General features: G+C 41.7%; 2 protein-coding genes and 1 pseudogene across 2 annotated transcripts in view; 2 read left to right on the plus strand and 1 right to left on the minus strand.

The window, feature by feature from the left end:
• LOC144647798 (sphingosine 1-phosphate receptor 2-like) overlaps positions 1-16,735 on the minus strand; it is a 276,150-nt gene that overhangs the window by 111,316 nt on the left and 148,099 nt on the right. The window lies entirely within an intron of this gene.
• LOC144648036 (uncharacterized) lies at positions 12,647-13,189 on the plus strand. The gene has a single exon (XM_078507684.1). It carries the CDS (start codon positions 12,647-12,649, stop codon positions 13,187-13,189), a length of 543 nt encoding a protein of 180 aa, XP_078363810.1.
• On the plus strand, positions 15,916-16,651 carry LOC144648037 (uncharacterized; annotated as a pseudogene).

Here is a 16,735-nt window from a genome sequence, read left to right on the forward strand (position 1 = left end):
GTCGCTGGGCCATGCTCAACTGAACTATAACGCTGTGATACAGCCTTTTTATACCTTTCTGACGTAAGCAATTTGAGTTTCCACGGGGAAAATGTTGGTTCTCAACCTGAAGTCGGTGGGCGTTTCCGGTTTGAGATCGCATAATACATAACCGTAGGGTCTACTGGTCGCATCTTGGAATGATTCCTGCATATATTTGGAATGACCGGGAAACATTTGTTTTGCTAAATGTGTTACTTGACTACTATCGCGTGGAGATTTAAACAAAACCAAATAGTGACAGTTCAAGCTCATATCTCTCAGTTCTTTTCCGCGGTGAAAAATATTTTGTAAAATAAATATTACACTCAAGTTGCGGTGATGACATCCTTTCGTGAACAGATTGGTAATTCGCTGATCATTAGACAGTTCTTGCATCAAATCATCAATGACCACTAGGTTTCTTAAGGAAGGGTTAATCATGCTCTCTAAATCACCGGGAAGGCCTTCGACAAATGTGATGTTTGAAATAGTCCTTTGCATCTCATCATAAGCGGGTTGATATATTCCATATAACCAAATAATGTTTTCAGGTGCTCCATCAATCATTTCTTCGCCCGATTCGAGCAAACGTTTAACAAACTGAGATTTCCCGCTACAAGTGGGCCCGGAGACGATCGCGGGAAAAGGATGCTTCCACCTTGGATTCATGATCACAACTGATTAAGGAAACTGCGTGCACTTTCATTTATAGAAAGATCGTTTTAGGTTCAGCCCCTTTCTCGTAAACACGAATCATGTTGGTGTGTTGTAATTTGGAGAACTGTAGCCAATACTTCCGCTCCATCTCTGATAATTCGTGCACTTGCGCCAAATGATTTGCGAGTCGAACTAAAAATTTGGAACAGCACCCGGGAATGGGGCAGTGTTTACATTTTAGCCTCTTCATGTTTATGGTGTGAAAGTTGGATAAAAACTGAATAAAATGTTTTAGAACACAAATTTTATAGCGCAACAAGGGCAGCAAAGGCACCAAGGGCAGCAAGGGCATTAAACTGTGATGTGTTTTTTTTTTCTGGAAGCGCGCGTGGGAATCTCGCGTGGAGTTCGCGCACGAAGTAAGACAGAAAACTAAGCCAGGTTTAAATCAACCGGTATTTATTACCACACTAATTACCTATGTACAAATTACATTTGTAAGAAAAAGATTGAAGTTATACGTACAATTTTCACAAGCTATTTACAATTGAATGAAATAAATAAATCTAGATATCAAGAGGGATGGTAGTTACTCCATCATCTAAAACTTTGCGTTTTGGGTAAAAGTAAGAGAAGCCATCTCGAACCTGTTCATATGTATACATGCTGTTATCTATGACGCGAAAACCTTTGTTTATTCCTGAATTATTCTGTCGTGTCAGTAAAACACTGAGATAATTTTCCTTCTTGATTTCATTGCATCTTTTGTTAATTCCTTTACAACTGAATTTGTCGTAAGACCCGAAACAGTAATACGTTTTACTATTTAGACCAATGATTCCCTCCCCCGACCACTCTTCTTTAAAAAGCCCAGGCGTTCGCTTATCATAAGCTTTATGGTATGGGCTGTCGGTTCTCGGGAACCAGTTTGATTTATCTTTGATAAATTCTTGTTTCAGTTCTGGTTTCACTAAACTTTCAACTGATGAGCCCGAAAGCGCAATGTAGGCTGAATCAGTGTCAGTCTCACAGTACTGAAAGTCACTTCGGTCTAAATATTTATCAAGGAAATCAAAATAAAACTGTAACATTCTGAGTTTGGCGTATTGATAAACAAAAAATCCTATTTGTACAGGCAAATTTAACTTAACAGTTTTCTTGCAACTTTGCACTTCGTAGGTGTACTTGTCAATTTGATCAATTTGTCTGAAAAATGGAGTATTTATCAACTGAGATGCTTTGACTTCCTCACAAAACTTAACTTCGCGGTGCCTCTCCTGATCTGTAATTGTTTTCCCATAGCTCGAATTACCAACCTGAAAGACAAAAAGAAAAAAAAAAGAGAGAGAAAAAAGTAAGATTATTTAGTTTTCAACAAAACGATTTATACACGTAACTTTCAAGTAACTCACCAATTTCATTGTATCTGCAATTATTGCTTTGTCGGGATTGGCGTCACCATCACGTCTAGCATCAGACACTGCCTCACCAAATGGCTTGAAGCATGGCACTGGTGTGTACTCTATCACTTGATAAATGTGAGTGACTTCCAGCCCGTGTTCTAGGTACCACTTGAGTAGAGGGGTGGCCAGCAAAATTTTCTCACCATAAAAACTTCCAATTAAAGTTTTGCGGGGACGAGGCATGATGTTATGCTCCTCCGCAAAGGCTTTCATGTACTCACCAATGTCCTTTCTCTCAACCTCAGTGTTCTTGAAAATAGGACACATTTCGTTAAACTTGGGTTTGAGATGATCTGGAACGTGAATGTCGCACTCGACCACACCAAACAGATAGTTTTTTCTTATGGCGGAAAGGATTTGTTTCTGACTGGGATTCACGTAGCTGTCCAGAGGACGGTGAAACTTGGACTGTAAGAACTGATGTATAGCGAGGCTAGTTCTTGTCATTTTCAGCCATTGGCATTCCCAGATCTGTACGAGGTTATATCCCTGTTCTTCTATGTACTTTGAATTTGCCTCAGTTTCTCCTCTTAGCTCAGACATCGCTTTCTTTCTTTTCTCATTGAATTCTTTTCCTTCGTTAAGGTTGCAATCGTGGCCATGCCAGTAGCACCCATGAAATTGGAAGACGCTTTTAGTTGGTCCGTGAAAACCGTCTACTGGAAGTCGTCTTTCCCCGATTCTCTTCTCCGTACTGTTAAGCTCGTGGCGGATGTAGATCCCTCTCTGCTTGGCCTCCCATTCCAACCACCCTGTTGCCATTCTCACTGAGCTTTCTCTCTTGAAGTCTGTTTCTTCCCTTCTTCTTGTAAATGCACCAGTCGGCATGTCCTGCATGATAGCCCAGAGATAGAGTGCGTTGGCATCATATCCCACGATTTTTTGACATGTTTTTGGTTCTTTTCCTTGAGCTTTCATCTCTTTCTCTCTGATTTTTGTTTTTCCTGCTTCGTGATAGCGGTGGAAGATAATACTTGGTCCACCTACCATGTTTTTCTTAAAGAGATAGTAGAGACCTTTGTGTTTTTCGTTGAAGAGAGAAAAGAAGATGTCAGGTTCCAAAGTTGTGAAGAGATAAGTCAGAGTAATACCAGGGATGGAGATTCCTTGTCGAAGCATGTCAATATTTTTTACTCTCCAAAACCCACACATTTTTTCCAGAGCGTCACAGAACGGCTGAACGTCAAGATTATTGTACCAGATGGGAAAGTCTCTGAAAGATTGCATGTTATTTTCGGACCAGACTTTTTGGCAATATTCGTAGTCCTCTTCAGAAATGTTAGACTTTGTGAGTGAGGAATAAAACGCCGTGTGAGGTGGAAGGGCTGGGTGCTCTAACTTGTCAAGAGAATCCATCCATTCGTATGGGAAGAAGCCTTTCGTTTGAGGACACTCATAGGCCTTCAGAAACTTGTCGTAGCTAAATCCAGGAGCCAGAAAGTTGGTGACATCGAGGAAGCGGAGGTGTGTGGTCTTTAAGCACATGAAATTATTGTTACGCTTGATAGTGAACTGGACTTGCTCGTTTTGGACTAGGACAGGAAAGAGAAACTTCTTAACTGCATTCAGGTCGTATTTTCCTGAGTTAAATCCGATAACGGGAAGTTCTTTCAGGTATTCTACAAATCTATCTCTCAGTTTCTTCAAGGGATGTTCCTTTTTCTTCGTAGGTTCAGTGCTGGTCACTTGTGGCTTATGTTCAACATAGTCCTCATCTGAATCTTCATCCTCTCTTTCACGATCTAAAGCTCTGTAAAAGTAAGGACCTTGCTCCTCCTCCACTTCATCATCTAAAAACGCACGATCTTCTTCTGTTTCAGCCTCAATGTCTTCGTCTTCATCATCATCGGTCTCCATAAGATCTTTTCCCTCATCATCGCTACCTTCTTGGATGTTACTCTCGCTGGTGGGTTGGTCTGACTGCTGTTTTATTTCTTCTAGTTTTTGGTCAATGGCGTCAAAAACGCTGGAAAAATCTTCTCTGACGAGGCAAAAACTTTCTTGACTGATTTCAACTAAGTAATCCACCATCTCTTTGACGAGCTGTTTGGGATCACCATCTGACACAAAGCATTTTGGTTGATCGTACCCCGGGATATTAGAACAAACACTGACGCTAAGTGGAATATGTTTCGCATTCCAAGTCAGTTTCTCTGTATCGTTAAGACCAGTCGTAGGGCTACACATACATTCGAAGTCGAAGGTGGCTCTGTAAGGAAAGTACTTGAGATGTTGTGGAATTGTGAAGCCTTCACCTTCTAGAAGCTCGAAGATGGTGAGAGGAGTCTTGTACGCACCACCAGGAAACTTGAAACGGACTTTAGCTTCGCAAGTCTTCTCGTGACGGTTTAGCCTGAATCCATTTTTCCAGTATTTCCCACATCGAGGGCAAGAGTACGATTTGGAGTACTTTTTCATGTCTGTGATGTAGGAGAAGTGATTCTGATAGAGGTTGAGGTAGAGGGTATTTGAATATCGGCGGAAAGAACGGTAAAGAATTTCTGCTGAAAGCTCCGGTTTGCTTTGGTCATCATATTCACCATTTCCATCATCATCTCCGTCCAGTTTTGTGGGTTCAAGTGAGTAAACAAAGATGTTAACTTCAAAGAGCTGCTCTAAGTCAGAGAGTTCCTTAAATGTAACACCACAGAACTTTTTTATATCTGGTTTAGCTTGTCGATACACCTGGTAATAGTGGTGTGCATCCCTTTCCAGATTCTTCGTGTGGCAGCCGTTATGGAGTGCAAGAGCTCGAAAGAAGCACAGGTTGTCGTTGAAAGGTCTTCCAGTTTCATGGTTGCGATCCAAAGCTATTAAACCAGGATTATTTCGTAGGTAGCCAGGTAAATCGCAGCCACATCCGATGGGGTGGCCTCGTATTTTGGTGATATAAAACGTGATATTAGTAACGGTATCTACGACCCATTTCGAGCTTGGGCGTTGTTGGCGTACAAATTCTAGGATGTCAATGTCCTCGAGCGTTTGGCGAACTTGCTGTAGGTCGGCTGCTGTCGCAATCTGGAACGGGGATTCGAATAGAAGATTGTTATTACGCGAAGTGTAATAATACTGAAGTTCATTCGTTTCGTTATTACGCAAAATGAAACCAAAGGCGATGTTGAGCTTAAAAACGTTGGACTGGTCCTCGAAGATCTCGTCAAGGTGCGTAATTAGCTCACTAGAGTTAAGAGAAGACAACCGGTAATTGTACCAGTCGAGTAGGCGGTTTGGACGGCTGTAGTGAGTGCGTATTTGGTGCCAGTGGCGTTTGTATTCGAGTTGGGGCCTTTGTTGGTCTTCAGGAAGATCAGCGAAAGACTTCGGATCTTCCGGCCAGTTAGTGCTCACAGGTGTCTTGCTCTTCATTGTTGGTTGTTTCATTTTCTTGGGTTTTGGTTCTAAAGAGAAATAAAGAGATCTATAACGAATCTTTACGCACGACTTAACCCGTATATAAACACAAAGTGAAAACATGCAATTGTTTACCACTTGCAATTTAAAAACATAACGTTTTACAAACGGATTTTCGGCTCTTTTGAGTCAAGAAAGCCTTTTAAGGACTTTATATAAGCTTCAAATAACTAAATTGTACGTTCGACTAAACCTATTCATATCTCATTGGAATTCGTGAACGTGGGTTTGTTTTGGTTTTAAACAATAACTGAGAACTTTAGTCGAATAAAGAGGTCTTATAATTTTTTCACACAAAAGACAAAAAAGGGGCAGCCTCTATTGTGTAACAAAACTTTACGCACGACTAGACCCGTTCAAAAACACTGAGTTAAAATTCGCAGTTTCAACAAACACGCATATCGCATGAAGCAACTAACGGTTTATATACCATTCATCATTCGAAAAAAAAAAAAATCATAAGATTTCAATATTTCCTACCTGATTTCGCTTCAGCGGGGCGCTTTTTGTTTGTAGATGGTTTGGCGTGAGCTGTCTTCTGATGTGCTCTGAATGGAGCCATATTGTTGAATTTTGCCCCACAGGTGTTACACTTATATTCGCGCTGGGCTGCTTGCCGCTGATGCACTTGAGCCTCGTGACGTTTTAGACTGGACTTGCGATGAAATGCCTTATCACACTTGGAACACTTGAACTGTTTTTCTCTGTGTACTTGTTCGTGTTGGTTTAAATTCTTTTTGTGACTGAACAGTTTCCCACAGGTCTTACACTCGTGACGCCCCTTTTTGACAGGGGTAGTGTCTTCATTATCCTACAGAAGTTAAAAGAAATACTATAATTATCCAGAAAAATCACAATGGTCAGCTTTCAAGCAATAAAAAAAACTATACCTTTGCTTTTCGTTTTCGGCCGGTTCCGGTTTGAAGGGTATATGCGGTGGACTCTGGTAAACCCTGAAAGAAATTAACACCGTTAGCAAATATGAATAATGTTAGATTTTAGTATACATGTATACAAAATGTAGACTTTATGTGACCTACCCGTGATAAAGTTCCTAACTCTTCCAGTACAGTAGTGGATTGTTCCACCGGTTGTGATAGAGAATTGAAACTTTCCTAGTTACAGAAAGAAAGAATGTTGTTTAGTGGGCGAGATTGAATAACAACACCATGAATTATAAATCACAAAAAGACCCAAATAGAATCTTGCAGTGTAACGCTGATCAATGAAGCATGAATGCCCTTTGAAAAGCGGAGATTATGTCGGTTAAATCAGAGGATATTAATCGAAATAAAATTTGCTTTGTACCGACAAATATCATTTTACCTAGAGTAAAATAAAACTTACTCTATCTCGTTGCGAATACTCCCCCATTAACTCGTCAAACGCGCTTTTGGGTTCACTGTCTTGCAACTGTTGATTCGTTTAAACAAAGATCATCAAATAAGGACAACAAAAGGGTGGTTGCTGAACTGACAACTCACATGTCAACTTTTGTTTGCAAGTGGATGCCAAAGCACGTGTTTTGTATGGAACACAATTTCACAATTTCTGCGATGGGCGCTTCAAAACGAAAATAGCGAGGAAATGATAATTTATCTCACCTCTACACCAGTATTACACAGCCCATTCGCGTTGCCATCTCTCAAAGATCGATCAATGATGGATTCATTGCTTGATACCTTAGAGCGAGACGGAAAACGATTAGAAAGAGGCTGACTTAAGATATAACAGGCATTGCACAATGCAAAACTTGTTGTTGTACAAGTTAATATACGAAACTTACTTCTTCTGCTACACAGTATTCCCCCACCGGATCGTTTAAAATGTTTATGAGTTGGTCGTCTTGCAACTATTAAAGAAACGAATAAAATAAAGCGGTTTTTTATATCGGTAAAACTAAAAAAAGAAAAAAAAACACTATATTTTCTGTGTGACATACCATTACAGATGAATCCCCGCTTGTCGCCGCAGAATCCGAAATAGTTTCTTCTGTTGATTTGTCCACGGGAATCTGAATGTGTAATTCACGGGTAGATGAGAAAACGACTCGAGGAGACGAGGGAAAAAAATGTGCACTCAAAAAGAATCAAGTTGAAAGAAACGTTTCGACTTACTTCAAATGTAATGTCTTGAAGACTAAGCTCCAGAAGTCTCTGGTAAGCGAGTGGAAATAAATGTTCTGGTATTTGAACAGAGCCTGTTAAATTCTCCCACTCTTGCTCATTGGAACATGCGTTCAAGGCAGCTTCAAAGTCCAAAAAGTTGTTGAAAGCCATCTTAGTAATCGACAAGAATCGCGAATAAAAAATGCCACAAATTTCAACTGCGGGATGGTGCTCTTACTAAAGGTCTGGTTTTATTTTGGTCAGTGCTAGCCAATCAGCGTTGGGTTCGCTACTCTGTCAATCTGTCAATCAAGTAGGCTTATCGTGTCGTGACGTCAAGGCATAAATTATGCTGCATAAATTCCCGCGCGCGCATTTTATTTTAATTTATTTCACCTCACCAAAGATTCCCGCGCATTTTAGACATAAGCCACACCTCCATTATGACGTCATCCAAAATAAATTTATTCTGGCTGCACACTTTTAGTGGATGGCTGCACAAAAAAAAGGAGTCAATCATCCATCCTTTTACTACTTAGAACCACTGCCCTATACTACTCGAATGCATAAAGGACGAACCGACTTCATCATGACAAGTGTTAAATTGGAAAGTTTAACACTAAAGCCTGGTTCTCATATGATCGTCCCGATCGTCTCTGTCGCTTCTGTCACTTCAAAAAGTGTACTTGCTCCAATCACCTCAGACTTTGCAAGAGACAGAAGCGACAGAGACGATCGGGACGATCATATGAGAACCAGGCTTAAGTTTATAGAGTGTGTTCATGGCAGCCATATTGGAGGAGTGAAACAATAAAATGATTTTCCCTTGGGAAAAAATCATTATTATGCAAATATCTTTATTGTTTGATTCCTCCAACGTGCCTGCCATGAAAACACTCTATTTTGATCAATACTGCTTGCACAACAAAGACCAAAACCAATTTTGTTTTTTATTAGAAAATGACTCAGAAGATAATAATCTTTGAGACTTAGGGAACTTTCAGTGTTGAAAGGAATTTTGTTGGCTAGTAGATAAAATTTAAATTTCGCCAAAATATGAAAAACTGATTTTTGCGGTTCGTTCGAAAACTGCCCTTAGAAATAAAAGAGGCAGCCCCGCAAAAATCTTTACAGATTTAGCAACTAGGATATCTGTGTAAACTGACTGCTTAGTTTTTTGGTCTGGAACCGGTGTACTTTTGGAGAAATTCAAGGAAACGTCTAGTATGTTTCACCCATCAACTGAAATGGCCGAAAATGTACCTTGTTAGTTGACTGTTTAGTCGTTGTACATTCAAAAAAAAAGCACGATACATCAATGTAAACTAGAATGATGAATTTATATTTGGTCCAAGTCATGAGCAGTAGTGTTTTAATGAACTTGAGAAACAGTTCTTTACTTTTTAAACATATCATAGTGAAAAATTAGGTTTGGAGACACCAGCAAACAATGGGTGTTGCCATGACAACAAAAAGGTTGCGACCTTAACAAGGGACGTTTTTGTACAAACCCCCTGAATATCTAACTGCATGCAAAGTTTGAGTGGGGGTCAAAAATTTTTATTTCCCACAATTTTACTTTGAACATTAATTAAAAAAGAACTAACAACTTCTGTACCAAACAAACACCACAGCCTGTTAAATTATGTCTTTTTAATTTATCACACCAACTTTCACGAACATTGAGCTCGAATCAAGCCAGCAGCAAAACATTAAGGACACCCCTATCACACATCTTGATGAAACACTTGAAAACGGCTCAGTTTCAAACTTTATTTTTGAAAAAGTGAGGCGGTCTACTTCAATCAAACCAACGCAGCCAAAAAGTAGATGTAATAGAAAATGTTTCTACACGAAAAAAACCTTCTGGTATCGTCTTAATGAAATATTTACAGCTGTGTAAACTTGCCCAATTTCGAAGATCTTCATGTTTGCAGCCATTTTAAGGGACTCTTCAGGACGAGAAGTTTCATCAACTGGCCTCGCAAACATACCTAACACCATCAGAAATAAAAAAAATAGATATAAATGCATTGCAGTTCAACTGAAAGAGAATAAATCGTGTTTAAAAATGGAAGCTCGACTTACATTTCAACGATTTCTACGGGCGTAAGGTCATTCTTGTTCGAATTTCGCTCGATGATTCCACAACGAATAACAATATTTGACAAGCAGACTTTGACTCAATGTAGCGTTTGAATCAGTTAATAATAATACAGGCGGTGTGCGCACTGGGATCGCTTTGCATTGTGGATGTGAAATTTTCAAGATGGCGGCGAAGCTGGGAAAATTTTGTAAGTTACAAGCTTCGTTTATAGATAGAATTATTTCTTTTCTGAGCTCCTTTTCTACAGTTACAAATACTTACACTCACTAAGATTGTATTTCTGTCAACAAAATAAGCAATGTATATTATTTTCAGCAAAAACGCAGACAACGAACATTCGTCCCGTATGAGCATGTAATTTGAATCCGTCTTGTCTTGAGCGATAATTTTTCGTACGTTGCACATTGAACGAAGAAATTGGTATAAACTGTTTCTACAATGCTTGTTCTAAGCCAGGGTATAAACGCTCCCAAACGCTCCCCTCGTTGTGTTGTAGATTTTCCGAATTAATACAGACATGTTTTGGTGGCAAATATGGCTTCGAAGAGGTGACAGATACAAGAAGTGATCGCATGGTGTGACTCGTTTAATCACGAGATATCGACGAACCGTTTCCTCCAACATTGTTTAGATTACCAGCGGTGCTTAAAATGTTTTACATCGGTGCATGGCTGATAGAAATCAACAGGCTAACCCAAATTAAATACAAAATAATGTATTTGCTTCTTGTGAAACTGGCAATTTCATGAAGTTATCTGAGTTCATTTTAGTCAAAGGGAACGATTTATCGTTATTATAAGTCAAAGATGTGTTTAAAAGCTGAATCAAACTCTGTAGGGAAGTTCATTCAAGGGTATTTTGATGTTGAACACAAATTCCCAGATCATTTTCTTAGCTTCCAGGTGTCTAAAATAAAGATTAAATAAATTGAATGAGAGTCTGTATGCTTGATTTGTGTTCATTGTTTACTTGTATAAAATGTGCCCATTGAAGACAGGTAATTGTTAAAAAAGAAAAATACACCAATTTGTGAATTTTAAAGGTGACAACATGATAAAGATCCTTAGATGACAACAGAGATACTCAGGTATTTGCTTATTTTGGTAGGCAGAATGTATACTGAGTGCCAAAATGGTCACCAGGTGAACCAAGGGCAGGGAAACAGCTATTGCTATAAATAACTGGCATCAAAGCAAGTGCAGTCATTGAGATCAGTGCTAATATGTCAATGATGAGAGAATTCATTCAGATGAGAGAAATGACTTGCAAAAAATTGCCTTAGATCACTACATTCCAAGATCCAGGTGCTGAACCCATTTTATAATTCAATAAATGGGAGAGGGAAGGAGTTAAAAGGCATGGAAGAAGACTGACATCATAATGTCTGATCTGGTTGCTATTTATTACACCTGCTAATGTAGGCTGATCTAAAGCTGAAAGGTTCATGAGTATGCTATTCACTGTTTTACAATTCGAGCAAGCAATTGCATGCTCATTTATGTGCGAACCTGTTTCAGGAGGTATGAAAACATGGGAATGACTTGTAGGCTTTTTGGGACATGTTTTGATAGCCTAATATAACCACAAGAGAACTAACTGAACATAAACTATGAAATTCTCCCAAACTCTCCTGGTGACACCATCAGGCTGTATAAGCACAAATGCCATTTGCTGTTTCATGGCTATATCGTATGTGTACCGTATAGTGCCTCATACATGAAGTAGTAACCGACAGGCCGTTTCTTCGGCTGTTTCTTCGACGTTCAACGTTTTGCGATGAAAAATCTCTGCTGTACGCCATCAAGGAAGGAAAAGCACGAAGTTACTGCCTTGAGCTGATTCATAGGCTACATCAAGTCGAAGTTTGTATGTCAAATATTGTTATTTTTAGTGGAATCATCGAGCGAAATTCGAATAGTAACAACCGTACGTCCGTAACAATCTAAAGGTAAGTCAAGCTTCCATTTTTAAACACGATTTATTCTCTTTCTATTGCACTGCAATAAATTTATATCTATTTTTGTTTATTTCTGATGGTGTTAGGTATGTTTGCGAGGCCAGTTGATGAAACTTCTCGTCCTGACGAGTCCCTCAAAATGGCTGCAAACATGAAGATCTTCGAAATTGGGCAAGTTTACACAGCTGTAAATATTTCATTAAGACGATACCAGAAGGTTTTTTTCGTGTAGAAACATTTTCTATTACATCTACTTTTTGGCTGCGTTGGTTTGATTGAAGTAGACCGCCTCACTTTTTCAAAAATAAAGTTTGAATCTGAGCCGTTTTCAAGTGTTTTACCAAGGTGTGTGATAGGGGTGTCCTTAATGTTTTGCTGCTGGCTTGATTCGAGCTCAATGTGCGTGAAAGTTGGTGTGATAAATTAAAAAGACATAATTTAACAGGCTGTGGTGTTTGTTTGATACAAAAGTTGTTAGTTCTTTTTTAATTAATTTTCAAAGTTGTGGTAAATTTAAGCCTTGACAGTGTTCGTTACAAGGGCTCGTTCGGGTGAACCGAAAATCCTTAAAAACTCGAAAAAATTAATGATCCGGTCAAGCGAATTGTGTTTTTAGTATAAGTACATGAAAGTCTCGCAACACACAAGAAATGAGCGAAATCTATTTTACAAGCCAGCTCGACCAGACCGGTGTTACAGACACATTCTCTTAATATGTTTTCAGTCATTTCTAAAGCTTTGACTACCTGTGGTTTCTTTCTCAGTCAGTGGAAAGCTTGCTTGAATTGGATGTAGTCGTTCATTCACTTGACGTAAACAGTCGTGGCATTTCATATTCCGCTCGTTTGAAGCACTCATTTTGGTCATTCACAGTTCCGATTCACGGAACACAACAATGCACACATCACGCTCAATCGAGGAAATGGCATCGGGATTTAGCTTGCCGCCGCCAACACCACTGGAAATTCATGATCAAAACGCCGCAGAGAAGTGGAAAAAGTTTCATTTGGCATGGAACAGCTATTTTTCGCTAGCCACGGAGTTAAACAAGAAGTCGGAAAAGGTCCAAGTGGCTACTCTCCTTACAGTCATAGGAGAAGAGGCTCGCGATGTTTATTCCACATTTACAGACTGGGCCGAAGAAGGAGACCAGGACAAGATCGCCCCAGTTCTACAAAAGTTTGCCGAATATTGCCACCCACGTAAAAACGTCCCATTCGAGCGCTACCGATTTAATCGTCGGACACGAGAAGTTGGAGAAAGCTTTGACCAGTACAAGACTGCACTCCGTAAGCTAGCAGAGGGATGTGACTTCGACACAATAATCCCCGACGAAATACTCAGAGATCGCTTGATTTTCGGCATACGCGATTCGAAAGTGAGAGAGCGACTGCTGAGAGAATCCAAACTTGACCTGGCGAGAACAGATGAGATATGTCGCTCAGCCGAAAGCATGCACGCATAGATGAAAATCGTGGGTCAGGGAGACGTCGCCGAAGCGGAGGCAAACAAAGTAGATCAGGACCAGAAAACACCTAACTCGTGGAAGCCCAAGGAAAATCGTAGAAAACAGGGGCGGCGTGGCAAAGAGTGTTTAAAATGTGGATATCAACATCCGGAAAAATTGGAATCCTGTCCCGCGATCGACCAGAAATGCCTAAAATGTGGAAAGCGGAACCACTTCGCATCTAGATGTACATCGAAGGAAGTTAAGGCGACTGACCTAGAAGACGATGATGAAGCTGGCGAGATGTACCAGATTGAAGTAGCAGCTGTGAAACTTGACGATTCGCAACTAGTGACACTGAAACTAGAGTCTGGTAATTTTGTCCGTTTCCAACCGGACACTGGAGCCCAGTGCAACGTGCTACCATTACAAGTTTATAAGAAGGCATCCAAAGATGAGAAGCTTGAAAAAGTGAATCGCACGCAGGCATCACTGGTTGCTTATGGAGGCTCGAAAATTAAAGTCATTGGTCGCGTCAGCATCCGCGTTTAGAGAAACGAGAGGCCATGCCTTCTAGACTGCCGCCTGGTGGACAACGAAGACATCCGCCCAATTCTCGGTATCAAGTCATGCTTAGCTATGAACATCATACAGTACAAGGACAATGACCTCCTCAACAAGCCCGAGACAGAAAGTTCCCGTGTTTATGCCGTAGAAGACCAGCCATCACCAGTAACCAAAGAGAAGCTAATGTTGCAGTTCCCAGACGTTTTCAGGGAGGGCCTGGGACAACTGGATGGCGAATATAAGATTAGATTGGACGAAAATGTCCCGCCTGTACAACACGCTCCGCGTCGTGTCGCAGTAGCATTAAGGCCTCAGCTCAAGGGAACATTAGATGCTCTAGAGGCCCAAGGTATCATTGCCCAAGTGACCACGCCCACCAAATGGATAAGCTCCATGGTCGCCGTCCCAAAGAAAAATGGAAAGCTGCGGATATGTGTTGACCCTAAAGACCTAAATCGTGCCATACAAAGAGAGAATTACCATTTCCCGACAGTAGAAGACATCGCAACACGCCTTCATGGAGCAAAGGTCTTCACGGTCATGGATGTTAGGAATGTTTTTTGGCATGTAAGCTTAGACGAAGAATCATCATATCGGACGACCTTTCAAACACCTTTTGGCCGCTATCGCTGGAAGCGCATGCCATTTGGCATCTCATCAGCTCCAGAAGTGTTTCAAAGGAAAATGCACGAGCTCATTGAAGGTTTGGCTGGGGTTGAAGTAGTGGCCGATGATTTTATTGCAGTTGGATATGGCAACACATTTGAGGAAGCGACAGGAGACCATGACAAAACTCTCCTCGAGTTCCTCAAGCGATGCAAAGCAAAGAATGTTCGCCTAAACCCAGAGAAGCTGAAGTTGCGACAGTCGCAAGTGCTGTTCATCGGACACATGGCAACCGATCAGGGACTAGAAGTAGACCCTGCCAAAGGTCGAGCTATTGTCGTGATGCCACCCCCATCAGACAAGCTTGGTGTTCAACGACTTCTGGGACTGGCCCAGTACCTCGCCAAGTTCCTTCCACACCTGTCGGACGCCACCAAGCCGTTAAGAGACTTAACGCAGTCTAATGTAGTGTTTGCCTGGAATGAAGCGCAACAAACTGCGTTCGAGAAACTAAAAGAAATGGTGACGCGCACCCCAGTCCTACGTTATTACAATCTTAAGGAAGAGGTCACATTACAGTGCGATTCCTCTCAGTCTGGGCTTGGAGCAAAGCTAATGCAGAATTTACAGCCGGTCGCGTACGCCTCACGAGCACTGACATCGGCCGAGACACGTTACGCTCAAATAGAAAAGGAACTGCTCTCGATTGTCTTCGCTTGTGATCGTTTTGATGCTTATGTCTATGGCAGAGACCTGGTAAACGTAGAGACAGACCATAAACCGTTGGAGCCGATCTTCATTAAGCCACCGGCCGCAGCCCCAAAGCGTCTGCGCCTGCAGAAATACAATTTACAAGTCAAGTACAAGAAGGGGAAAGAAATGCTTCTGGCAGATACACTGAGTCGCGCCTACCTGCCAGAGGTGAATGCTACCGAGTTTTCAAGAGAGTTAGAAGACATAGATCACCGTGTCTGGCTCCCGGTGACTGGTGACCGTTGGCAACAGCTGAAAAATGCAGCAGCAGATGACCCAGTACAGCAGAAGCTACGGGACATCATCAGAAGTAGATGGCCAGAAAACAGAGCACAGGCTCCCGAATGTGTGTGCCCCTACTTTGACGTGCGTGGTGAATTAACCATCCAGGATGAACTTGTCTTTAAAAGGTCAGCAGATTGTCGTTCCTGCAGTTCTGAGGAAGGAACTTATGGAGCAGACACACGCGACTTACATTGGCATTGAAGGATGCATACGCCGTGCGAGAGAAACCCTGTATTGGCCACGTATGACCACGGAGATCAAAGAGTACATCTCCAAGTGTGACATCTGTCTGACTAATCGCGCTGGCCAGGGGAGAGAACCTATACTGCAGCACGAATTCATCGCACGGCCCTGGGCTAAAGTCGCTGCTGACCTCTGTGAGATTGACAACAGAGTATTATTAGTTGTCAGTGACTACTACAGTAACTTCATCGAGGTAGCTCGCCTGAGCAACCTCACCTCCCGGGCCATAATCACGGAGCTGAAAGCAATATTTGCAAGATTTGGTGTACCCGACACCTTAGTCACGGACAATGGTCCGCAGTTCTCCTCTGCCGAGTTCACAGTTTTTGCAAAGACATGGTCGTTTGAACACAAGACGTCGTCGCCAACCTATCCTCAATCAATTGGAAAGGCAGAGAAAGCAGTCCAGACTGTCAAGAATCTGTTTAGAAAGTGCAAGGCATCCGGAACGTCAGAATTTCAAGCATTGTTGGACTGGCGCAACACGCCCACAGCTGGGATTGGAACCAGCTCTGCCCAACGATTGATGGGTCGCCGCTGTAAGACACTGCTCCCAGTAGCAGGCTCCCTGTTGCAGCCCAACTTTCCCACAGAAGAAGATAGTCGCAAACTGCTAGGTACAAAGCAACGGCAACTGTTCTACTATAAAAAGCAAGCTAAACCTTTGGAGCCAATCCGTATCGGCGACACGGTACGCATGAAACTACCCGGTGAGAAAACGTGGAGTCCTGGAACATGCACAGCAACAGCAGGACCCAGGAGCTTCAGGGTTCAAGTAGGGAACGCAGTTTACAGGAGAAATCGAAGGCAGCTGATGAAGACAGGCGAGCCAAACGAAGCTACCTTGCCAGAGGACGTGTGTTTCCCGGACAACCTGACACCCAGAAGAGATGAAGCCGAAGCTACTGCCTCACCTGAGAACTACCCTGCATCAGTACCAAGTGAAACCGCTGGCCCGCGGAGGTCACAGCGACAAACGAAGCCTCCTGGGTGGCTCAAAGACTTTATCACCCCCTAAGGAGAACGTTTTTTTTGTTTGAGACCTCCTATAGGAGTCGTTCTTCAGTTAACGTTTTTTTTTAATTAGAGAATAGGGAAGATGTGGCAAGT

Source organism: Oculina patagonica, chromosome 4, assembly GCF_052425735.1.
Source record: "Oculina patagonica isolate OP01 chromosome 4, crgOcupat, whole genome shotgun sequence".
Taxonomy (NCBI): Eukaryota; Metazoa; Cnidaria; class Anthozoa; order Scleractinia; family Oculinidae; genus Oculina; species Oculina patagonica.